The sequence below is a fragment of the Hippoglossus hippoglossus genome, chromosome 18, assembly GCF_009819705.1.
Source record: "Hippoglossus hippoglossus isolate fHipHip1 chromosome 18, fHipHip1.pri, whole genome shotgun sequence".
NCBI classification, from domain to species: domain Eukaryota; kingdom Metazoa; phylum Chordata; class Actinopteri; order Pleuronectiformes; family Pleuronectidae; genus Hippoglossus; species Hippoglossus hippoglossus.
Window position 1 is genome coordinate 14083376 of NC_047168.1, and position 11997 is coordinate 14095372.

Below are 11997 nucleotides of genomic sequence, written 5' to 3' on the forward strand. Positions count from 1 at the left end.
ACAACAAACTGTTTCATCATGTTTCCAAACCCCGGTGCATCTCTACTTTCTCCTGTTCTGCCCTCTCCGGCTCCTTCAGCCCGGCTCACACTCACACTGGAGACCTCAAACTCCCACTGTCACATTTGCAAGAAATCAAATCAATCAAATGAACGGTGTGTGTGTCTGTGTCTGTGTGTGTCTGTGTGTGTGTGTGTGTGTGTGTGTATCTGGAGTTTTTAGGGCCCTCAGGCTCCACTTCTTCTGCAGCTCAGTCGTCTCTTCCTGCTCATCCACTTTTCACAGGGAATGCAAAGAATTCACTTCCTCGAGAGATATAATCACAAGTTTGATGTCAAAGCGAGAAGCTGTGGGATGAGGCACGTTTATTTAGAACTGCTGTCAGTGTACGTCAATGCTGTTTTTCTCTTTACTGTGTATTTCAGGAATTCTAATCCTATGTGAAGTGTCTTTCACTTCCTTGAACAGCGCTATACAAATATTATTTATTATTATAGTAGAAATGTATCTGGTCACCTTTAATTTGAAGTGTGCAGTGAAAAAACAAATACACATGTATACTCCCCCACTTAATAAGTCCTTACATCTCATGCTTTTATCTATTCAGGAGTTTAACCTTCCTACCGGGTGATTAGTGACCCCCAAGACGACAGGAATAGTTTGAAAAGGTGATGAAAACACTTATTCACTTTCCTGCAAAGAGACACTTCAGTGACTCTGTCTAAGAATGAACTAAAGGCATCGAGCGACGTCTCTAAAGCTTCCCTGTGTTTTCTCTTATTAGTGTAAGCTTTATACAAACACTGACGTTAAGGCCACACCCAGAGCGGCTTCTTGGCAGGGCCTCTGAGTTCCTGTTGTCACAATGGTCAAACCCGGGTTCCGCTGGAGAAGATAACGCCCTGTCACACCACAACTTGTCGCTTTAAAACGTTTCTAATTAAACAGATTGAACAAAGCGACTTAATGTCTCTCGGCTCCAGTTTCCTATTTATCGTCCCGTTCGAACCAAAACGTCGAACTACCTCCCGGGTTCTGTTCTGGATTAAAAAACACACGACAGAGATTTTAAATCCTTTTTCATTTTTCAAATTCACTGAAATTATTCACAAAAAAAGGAAAATCACTTGAAATATTGTCATTAAATGAAAAAGAGTGACACAGAACCACATGACAAGCAAACCACAGCAATCATCCAAGCCCCTTGTGAGCAGATTACAGTAAATTAAAAAGTAACATGAATCACACATAGAGGTACATATATTATTATTATTCACTGACTGGATAAAAGTGCAAATGCTGGATCTGCATCCTACGAGTTCATCTAAATAAAAATCAGATTTTTCTCTTGGGAAGTTACAAACTAATCAGAAATCTTTCTTACATGTCGGACGTTTTAGTGAAACACCTTCTTTACTATGAAAAAGGCGAAACACGACTTATGTGCATGCGTCTGGTAACATATGGCAAGCTACCGCTAGCTAGCTCCAGTTAGCTTAAAGCCTGGTGACAGAAGGAGCGTGCTAGCATAAAGCACGTGAAGTACCAGGTTGCATGACGTTTGTTTGGTTGGAACAAAACCCCCATTTTAACAGGACGAAGGATTTTACTTCTTGAAACGCTTCCCCTCAAATATAAAGGCCCAAGTTATTTAAAAATATTTAAAAGCAGTATCTTCGTACCCTGAGGAGTTTAAGTTTTCAGGAAAATCCACATTTTAAAAAGTCTTACTTTCTGTTTTACACTTTTTTCACAACTAACAAACCTAAACTTAATTCATGTTTAGTGTTTTATTCTGTTTTTCAGTCTAGTGTTTTTTAGATTTTGTTGATCCCGGTGTTTGCATCAGAGTTCGGTTTCTCCGACTACGACAATAAACCGAGGTTGGTTAACTTTGGAACATTAAGTACCTAAGAGCCGGAAAGTTTCCATTGAGACTTGAGCTAAAGGTTTTTATGAACTCTGTAACTCCTACTCTAAAATTAGATAACCATTTTGTACAATCTCTTAATACTTATCATGCATATACGTATTGTTTGATTACTTCTATAACATGTGCATAAGCTGCACTGACCCTTTCAGTACTAAGTGATTTTAAACTTCTCATTTCTTGCTGCAGTCGATACGATCCTGCTCCATCTTCGACTTTGCTTTTTCTCTCTGAAGGAGAATGTGTTCAGCAAACTCCCGGACGGATCCCATCCCCCCGGCTGCGTGGCAGGTGTACTTCGCAGCGTTGATGGCCACCGTTGGGGCGTTTCCAGGTACCGCACTCAAACCCGCCAGGTTCAGACAGTTGACGTCTGCTTTGTCGTTACCTGAGGAGAGGAGAAAAAAGGGAGATGAGGAGGGAGGAAACAAGTAGGGTCCATTTACATAAACATATAATAATAATAACAACATCCACCTCTACAAAGGTGTTCCACAAGGCTCTGTGCTGGGGCCTTCTACTACTACTAGTGAATGGAGTTCCAAACGAAGTTGTGAAATTGGCCAAAGAAGAACCCATTCAATTTGTGTACAGATCCAGTAATTTTTCTTTAACACTGCAAGATGGATGTCAATAGAGAACCACGCTATAATAAAAGGTAAGACGGGTTTACCCATGTACGCCACGTCTTTCCACTCCAGCTTCCTCTGCTCCACGATCACTTTCAAATCGTTCAGCGGCTCCTCTCCCACCTGGAGGACTTTGCAGCCTGTCCTCTTGGACAACTGGTCAACCAACTTCTGGGTCACGGGGTCCTCGCTGGACATCAACAGCATCACCTGGAGAAGAAGGACAGAACTTAACACAAGCGATAAGGGAGGATATGAGTCACCTGCATTACTGCTGATAACACACCAATCCTCCTTTCCTTCTCCTACTTGATCTTCCCCTCTCTTGCAAACAAGACCAGACCCTGAGATACTTAAACTTCACTTGGGGCAGCATCACACCCCCAACCCAGAGAGAGCAATCCACCAGGCCTCGGACTGCAGGTGCTTTTCATTCTGACGGATCTGATAAAGCCAACAGAACCACATCGTCCGCAGCCACCTTGGTGGAGTTCAAGGTTTTTAAGTACAATGTTAAAATTCGAACCTCCACTTCCTCCTTCTGGAGCATCCGGATGCCCGCGGTGTCTCTGGTATTAATAGACACCATCTCGTCTCCGGATACAGACAGAAAGATCCTCCCTTCTGTTAAACATCCGGACACGTTGCAGAACATCAGACTAACCACCTCCGGCGTGACCCGACCGAAGTAACCATACCTGTGGGAGAAGAAGGAAATGGATGACCAGATACAGAGAATGCAAAACACAGGGCACCAGACAAAGACTTACAATAATAAACCAGCCGGATGATTGTTTGGTTCAGATCTAACAGACGTGATCATCTAGATAACAGACATACGTCCTTTGTCCAGCTTTAGTGGGAAGAAGGGGTATTTTGATAGCTACTTTGTTGGCGGAGTTGGTTTTTTAGGATCCTCTCACCTGAGAACTCGCTGTTCTGCCACAGGCCAGTCGATGTCCACGTCGATGTCCACGCTGTACTCTGGCAGCATCTCATAGTAGCCGACCTTCCCACCCTGCAGACACAAGGCAGCGGGGAAAAAGAGACCAGTTCATTTAAAAGATGTTAAAGTACAAAAAACAGCCTCTGTAGCCACATGTACAAATACACAAACTTTTTCAAATCAAGACATAAGGTAAACGGCGAAGCTTATTATCTTATCTTCTTAACTAAAAACGAATCCTGAAGAATAAACTGTGCGGCCCAGTTACCTGGAGAAGTCCGTCCTTCATGATCCGCTCTCTCGTGGTGAAATAAATGGAACCATTCTCACACAGCTCTCCGTTCCAGTCCTGACGCCGTGGCCGGTTGGCTGGGTCCAGGTTGAGCGGCTTGGTCAACTCACCAGCTGCAGGGAAGCAGGGAGAAGGTTAATAAGCACTTTTTACAATGCACGGCTTCACCAAACATCAATATGGCTGTTACGTTAAGGGGTAAATTAAACCAGCAGCTCTGTGAGACTGTGCAAACCAAAACTAGACAAATTATGTTACTGTGTTTTAGAATTAATCAGTTTTTTTTTTTGTCCTGTAGGGGGAGCTATTTTCGGCGAACTGCAGCAACGTCCGTTGACTTACATTCTTTCTTGACCTCCTGCCAGCGGAACTGGTGTCTCCTGACCACGGAGAAGACCGAGTCGTAGTCCTGCTGCGTGATCATCTCCAGGGCCTCCTTCACGTGGAACGGATGGAGACACGGGGACGTAGCCTGAATGTTGCATATCACGTCCACCTCTGCGAAAACAAGAAGGACAAGCTCTAAATCTCAACGGCTGCTTCGTCTCGTCCTCCGTGCTCAGACTCTGCGCAGTTACTAAATCAAACAGACAGTGGATTTACAACCTGAACAGACACCAAAGTTTGCACAGTAGTTCGTGGTTCACCTGGGTTCTGCCTCACAAACTCCTGAATGGTCTCCAACGACGTGGAAGAGTCCCTGGAGACTTCCGGACTCCGGCGATGCACCTTCGCACCCCAGGATTTGGCCACTTTCTCGATCTCGTCGTGGTCCGTCGACACCCACACACTGAGAAAGACAACTTTTTATTAGTTCACATTGTTTTCTACTTGTCATTTTCTTTCAAAAATATGGATAAATAAATAATAAATATATGTTGACACACACACACACACACACACACACACACACACACACACACACACACACACAGTTTGGTCCTGCTTCCTCGTGTACAATGACAATACAGACTTTCTTTCTATATCATTTCTGATACTATGATATTGACGGAGCATGCATATATTGAAAATACATTCTGGCAGCGATTCCTCAGATGTCGTTATCAAAAGAAATATAATTCAGGTTTTAAATTCAGTAAAAAAAAAAAAATCGACTTGGAAGAAACAATATTGTGACGTTTATCATATTTATCAACGTGAACATTTGTATCTTATAAAAGTGTTTGGTCACATTGTCCAGCTCTAGATAAAAAACAATACGCAGATTAGCAATGATTCAAAACCAGAGGAAAGGTTTTGAATCCTGACTTCAACTCATCTTCCTCCTTCTTAATTTGAACTATAACACAGCTTTTCATGCTCACACACGCTCAGTGATTCATTCACGTGATGAAATCATCTCCAGGAGGAAAAGTTAGACTGATTCAACCAGTTTGAATCAGTTGAATGAAAACTCCTAAAAGTAGTTTGTACACACAAGGACATACAAGTTAAAACTCTAACGGCAATGAGCTGCATATGGAAAACACTATGCATGTCAGTGTTTGATGAAGTCTGGAGCAGATGTGAGGTTTTACACTTTGATATTAAAGTCTATTAAAGATGTTTTTTAAAATCAGATGATAAAGAGGAGTGTACCTGTGGAACACCGCGGAGTCTCCGGCGGCTCGCAGCACCCAGTTGAGCAGCGGGACCCCGGCCAGGGTCTTGATGTTCTTCAGCTGGATCCCTTTGCTTCCACCCCTCGCGAGGATCAGCGCGGCGACGTGTCTCTCTCCGCCGGCCCGGATCTTCTGCTTGCGGGCGGGCGGCGGCGGGACGTCCGGCGCCCCGTTGGCGGCCGGGAGGCATCGCTTCCGGGCGGCCATCGCGACTGTAACGGTTCAGCGGAGGAGGAGAAGGAGCCGGAGAAGGAGCGGCACCATCACAATAAACCTCTGCGGTCACGTGGTCACATCCGGGTCGGAGCCTCACGCCGCCTGCCTGTCCGAGGCACGACGGAGGTCACCAGCGCCACCTGCTGCCGAGGAGGTCAAACTGTCGGCCCAGAAAACATGAATAAGTAGATAAATACATAAAGAAATAAACACACAAATACATACATAAATAAACAAGTAGATAAATACATAAAGAAGTAAACACACAAATACATACATAAATAAACAAGTAGATAAATACATAAAGAAATAAACACACAAATACATAAAGAAATAAACACACAAATACATAAAGAAATAAACACACAAATACATACATAAATAAACAAGTAGATAAATACATAAAGAAATAAACACACAAATACATACATAAATAAACAAGTAGATAAATACATAAAGAAGTAAACACACAAATACATACATAAATAAACAAGTAGATAAATACATAAATAAATAAATAGATGGATAAATAAATGGCTCTTATTTGTTGTACTAAAAATTCTTGATGCAAGTGAAGAAGAAAACCCTCCAGAAAAGCTGCTGAACTTTATTGATGCCGTAGATATTATCAGAAACCCCTTCTACTATTGAATCTGATAAAAATCTTTCTTAGATTCAGTGCGAAAAAGTGTCAATGCCTAAGCTCGGTGTTCCTCTTGAATTTAAAAGGTGAATAATTAAGTGTTCCATTCATTGATGAATCATTTATCGAGGGATGTGACGCTGGCTGATTCCACAGAAGCCGTCCAACCTGCTGATCTCGACTTACTACGTCATCTCAAATTAATATTTCACAGTTGGTCAACACAGACAGAGCACAGCAGGGAAAACAATAAAAACTGTATTTACTGCACAGTGTTGTGCAGCATTCACCTGCTCTGCTCATGTTAATATAAAATAGAAAATATATGACAGCCAAAACACGATAAGTCAAAAACACGTCCTTATCAATGTTGTTTATCTGACAACCATTGATCTTTAAACTGTGAACAGTGATGACTAATAACTGGAGCAGCAAGTGAACAGCCAGTGAATTTGCTGCACGTTCACCTTCTTTCCTTTAGCTGATCAACAGCGCCACCCTCTGGATATTTACACCAGGTGAGCTGTTTTTTTTCCAATGTTTAGCAGGACTGATGGAGGAGATGAAAGGAGGAGAGTTTCCTGGACGACTGTGTTGACGTGACAATTTCAGGTCAGTGTTGCGTGTGTTGAACTGTTGTTTCTGCTGCCCCCAAGTGGCCAAAACCAGTGAAAGTACCTTTAACACCTGTAATTGACACAACGTGAACGGTGCCGTCTGTTTGTTACATAACTGCAAACTCACTCCTGGAATTTAGATTGTAGAGTCTGACTGACGTGCTCGGACATTTTCTTCTCGTCGACACCTTGTTTATCTTCAGTTTGTTCCTCCTCATCATTCCGCTCTCATGTTGCTCTTTACGTCCTTTACCTCTTTCTTTTATTGCTGCTCCCTCGGCCTGTTCTTGCTTTCGTTTCTTCACCTGACAAACACATCACCTCACCTGACACAAATTGAACTATTACATGAGCTTTTCTCAGTGTAAAACACACAGAGACACACACAGGTATGTCACCTGACCGGTGCTCCCACCGGGTGCTGAGAAAACAAAAACCTATGAACTGACCGACTCTGATCACATGACTCTGACAGAAGCAGCTGAGGAGAAGCTTGAGGCAAAATAACAGGAATAAGTAGGTCAGCAAAAATATCTGCACTCCTTTGGTGATCAAATGAGTCTACATAGTGCACAACCAAATACTGACGACTGTTTGTGCTGTCGTTGACCTGTAACTTATTCCGATCTTTGCTGTTCACGATACGACACTGGAGAGAAATAAAATGGTCGCACTTTACAAGAATAACGTTATGTTGATGACTTTGTGAATAGTCTTTTGTGGCTGCTTCCATTTCCTTTGTTTATGATCACATTGCGATGCAGCGTAGTCAAACAAGCAGGGGATGGTTCTCGCCTATCCGTGTGTGTATGTGTACAAAATATCTCAACTATACACGAGCCGATTTTCACCAAACTTGGTGTAAATATTACTCGGCAGATTATCTACAGATGATTATATTTTAGAGTTGATCGGTTAAAGGTCAAAGGTCAAGATCAACAAAGATATGGTTGGAAAAAAACATTTTCCAAGATATCTCCTCAAAGCTTATGTTGATCGGAAAATTATTCCCAATCATATGATGCCATATGATCAAGAGGAAGTCAGAAATTGAATAGTTAAACTATTCCAGATGTGAACGCCAGCATCTCATTGCGTTCATATGGAGTCTGCAGTATCGATGGTGGGATGGAGGGAGGTCCCGCCCATACATATACTTGAACAATCATGACTTTCACCACGTTTTTATATCATCAAATAACCAAACTTATCAGAAACATGAACTCTTATACGTTACACATGAAAATTATATAACGTGTATTTTGAGTTTTTAAAGTTTGGTCCATGTCCCATTTGGTAACATGGAGGAGGCAGGGTTTGTGACCTTTGCTGCAGCCAGCCACTAGGGGGAAATTGATTTGGCTTCACTTTTTGGTAGCAGCTTTGTCGTCCATCTTTGAATACAGAGTATGAGTGATATTATTTCCAAATACAGTAACTCTACACTAAATCTTTTCCTTATCCCTCATTTGCATATCAGGTATTTCAGGTCACAGGACACGTCGGTGTATCATCATCATCAAGAAGAAAGGAATGTGTGTGGCTTTAAATATGGAAACACCGAGAACAGAGACACAGGAATAACAGTCGAGTGGAGATGAGGTTGTGGATCAGGTTGAACCGGTGTGAAGTTCCCGCTCCTGTTGCCTCTGCTCGCTCTCTTCTTCTGCAGCTTCACAGTCGGACAGGGAGAAAGAAAATGACCCTACGAGAGCTTTTCCTCGACCTCGGTGGAAAACGTCACGAGGAAAAGAGACAAACCCACCAGCAGACTAATAACAACAACTTTACTTACAGAGAACTTTTTAACACAAAGCACAAAGTGGTTAAAACACAGTATATATGCAGTACAAGTACACAAATTATAACCCCTAAGTAAATTCAGGAATGTGCCTCCTGAGAAAAAGTATGTTTTTAGACAAGATTCAAAAGAGGACATCGTCTCAGACAGACTTCTTTCCTCTGGGCCCTGATGGCAAACGTCCCCCCCGAGTTTTCAGGACAGCAGACGCTCGCAAATCAATAATATCAAACCTGTGATGTGATCATATATCTAAGTTCCACTTTAAAGCCGAGCTGCTGAATTTTGCAGCACAAATAAATGCTGCTGCTGCAAGGAATTGTGGGATGGCAATACCTCCAGGGTGTCCTATAATGAAGGAAGTGTTCAGAGAATTTAACCAGGAACCAGCAACCCTCCAATTACACAACTATTCATCCTCTGCCCTCTCTTCTTTAACTCAGTTCTATCTGCGGTTGGATGCAAAAGTTTTTATAGCAGCTTTTTAATAATCAGATGATGATAGTATCGATGACAGTTAGGAGGGAGCAGAGCTGCTGATCTGCCCAAACTCCTCCAACAGCCCGGGCGACATACCGTTCATTCACTGCTCCGGCACCACGCCTCTCCTCAGACACCTCTCCTCTCCACCAGCCTGTCACCTCAAATACGTGAGGTTCCATTCCAAGGCCCTTTGAAGAAGAATCATGTTTCAGTCATTAAAGCGATAAAAGGCACGTCAGTGTTATCGCCGATGTTATTGATGAATTATTGGGATTAAATGAAATGAAAATACGACTGAACACTATATTTGGATCTTTATTTAGCTTTGTCAGCAGTTATTCTATTATATTTTCAGGACATTTTCACAGAGTAACACAAATATACAACTAAACAACACGTTAATGTCAAATAAGAGATATAGAAAAGTATCTTGGAGTATTTTGGAGCCAATAAAACAAGCAGTGATTCCAAATTAGTTTTAAAAACATGACATGAAGTCGAAAAAACATTTGCGTTCTCACACGCTGACCCTCTGGAAAATTTCTGGAAACTATCTGGACTTCGGTGCAGGTCTGAAAGCAACGTAGAGAAATGAATCAGCAGATCAGAATTGGGGTTTATTTCCAAGTAGGATACACAAGTATCAATCAAACCTTATACAGCTCATATTAGTTAATCTACTAGTCACGATGTCCGTCCGTCCATCATCTATTCTGCAGACCTGTCCAGGGTCGGAGGACGAGCTGGAGCCAATCACCTGCTGACGTTAGATCCAGGACAGGTCTCCAGTCCATCAGGGCCGTGGATAACAGTTTCATGGACTCAGTGTCCCAGTGATGCTTTGGTTAATTTAACATATCAGCTTTAAAGGCCTGTAGGTGTGTAAATGTAAATGAGTCATTGAGGGATCAGTGTTGCTCCTCCTGCTGTGTGTGTTCACAGCCCCCTCCTGCTCCACCACTGTTCTCTGTAATTAAACCCGCTCCCTCAGACCCTTCCCCTCCGCGGCCTCTCCGAACACCTGAATCCTCAACATGTAATAACCCACAGACACGAGCTCCTGCATCACACTTCATCCTGCTACCTCCACAGGTTTTCCTTCAGGTTCAGGGTTTAAATTCATCAAGACGGACGTGAAAACTGAAAGAACGCAAAACATCTCAGGATGAAGAAGAGGAGCCGTACGCGAAGAAGACGAAGACGTCCACTTGGAGAGTCGAGGAGATTCCAGAGCTTTCTCCTCGTGTCCTGCCTCCTGCTGCTTCTTCATATGTGAAACACAAACTCCACCAGCGCATTTCTCACATATGTTCACGTCTCTTCACCACAGCAGCTACAGAGAATTATGCAACGTTGTGAGGGACCAGAAAACATGTTGTGATGCTGCATTTCAACGTGATGCAGAGAATCCAGAGAATCCAGTCAGCAAAGAAACCCCAGTGGGTGAAGCCTCAAACTCCCTCGATAAAATACATGTAGGAACATTTCAGGGGCCTTTGGGGGCCTCAGGCAAAAGGGACCAGTGGGGAACCTACGCTGAACCAAGCTTCACGTTCTAGTCCTCAACCAAACCTCTAAAATCACAAAGCCTTTGGCAGAAAGTTCGTGGCATTATCTCTCGTTGGGGGGGGGGGGTTTCTGATCTTTCAGTCTCCTGTACGTCGACGATCATAGAATCTCACAAACTGGTGTAATCAGCCGTTTCAGGGGCCCCCCCCTCCGAGCTCGGGGGCCCCTGGCCATCCCCTGCTTTGCATAAAACCCTCTTGTGACACCCCCGGCTGCCAGTTTACAGCGAAACCTGGATCCTACGTTCAGACGGCAGCTGAACGAAATGAACATTGAGCCGAAACAACAGCTTCGACAAAGGTAAAACGTTATAGTCGTCACAAAGGGAGGAAGTAACTGTCATGTGTGACTGTGATCCAGATAAAAAAAAGTTAAACTCTATTTGTACAAGGTGACTCTGCAGAGGCGCCTGATGTGCATTGACGTTACGCTGCTGCACAGAATGCGTGAGATCAACAGCGTCACCGAGGAACCAGGATGTCACTGAGCTCACGCCTCCACCCAACAGTCTCCTTATGAAACCACATTTAGATTCACTAGATTTACAAAGATACACACACACTCATAAATATATCAGTCGGCTGAATACGCCTGATTTGAAAGAAATCAAGATTCGTGAATTATTCCCTGAGAAATCAATGAAAATTTTACATTTGATATATTATATTATAGATAAAATCAAGAGAAATAAACCCGACACACTATTATATAGAATTATATCTGCATCAAACTGTACACACATGTAAATATCAACTGACTAAATATGCCTATATTTTATAAAATCATGCAAATTGCTCTATGTTGCAATGTTAAAGACAAAAATCTTTAAATATGTCCATTAATAATCTTCACCAGAGTTTCATGGGCTCGTTTTGGCAGCTTTAGTTTAATCGTGCTGACGAATCAACGACGGCAAAAACCACAAAGGTTCAGGATGAGAACGGTCAAACAGAAAGTCGTGGTCCAAATATGAAAGATGATCAATTTGAAAATGTCAGCCGTGAAACACCCAGATTATTTTAGTTGTTTTAATATTGTTGTTGTTGTTGTTTCCCTGTTCATGTGTGTGCAGGCCTGTGTGTGTCTGTGTTGTATAACTGGCCTTCACACACACACACACACACACACACACAGACACACTAACACTAACACTCTTCTTGTCATTTCCACCATTCCCCCACACCTTGAAGCGGAATGGAGAGAAGAGGTGGAGGTAGAGAGAGAGCAAAGAAAAGACTGACAGAGAGAG

At 42.8% G+C, this 11997-nt stretch overlaps 1 protein-coding gene across 2 annotated transcripts; it reads right to left on the reverse strand.

Annotated features, from left to right (window-relative positions):
- Positions 1–1984: 1984 nt before the first annotated feature.
- cmasa (cytidine monophosphate N-acetylneuraminic acid synthetase a) lies at positions 1985–5722 on the reverse strand. Of its 2 annotated transcripts, XM_034568892.1 has the most exons (8): positions 5397–5722; positions 4445–4587; positions 4140–4295; positions 3774–3910; positions 3483–3577; positions 3086–3257; positions 2604–2769; positions 1985–2318 (listed from the first exon to the last, which is right to left on the reverse strand). In XM_034568892.1, exons 1-8 carry the CDS (start codon positions 5624–5626, stop codon positions 2104–2106), a joined length of 1314 nt encoding a protein of 437 aa, XP_034424783.1. In that variant the 5' UTR covers positions 5627–5722; the 3' UTR covers positions 1985–2103. The 2 variants fall into 2 exon arrangements, with proteins under 2 accessions (XP_034424783.1, XP_034424784.1); XM_034568893.1 differs by lacking the exons at positions 1985–2318; positions 2604–2769 and adding an exon at positions 2898–2998 and having other exon boundaries at positions 3043–3257; positions 5397–5714.
- Positions 5723–11997: the final 6275 nt, after the last annotated feature.

Bases quoted from the DNA above. Each gene is read 5' to 3' on its own strand.
- cmasa (XM_034568892.1), bottom strand. From the start codon at position 5,626: ATGGCCGCCCGGAAGCGATGCCTCCCGGCCGCCAACGGGGCGCCGGAC. The intron at 4,588-5,396 runs GTACACTCCTCT...TGTCTTTCTCAG, and splicing joins GACTCCGCGGTGTTCCACAG to TGTGTGGGTGTCGACGGACC. The intron at 3,258-3,482 runs GTGAGAGGATCC...CTTCTCCCACAG, and splicing joins GCAGAACAGCGAGTTCTCAG to GTATGGTTACTTCGGTCGGG.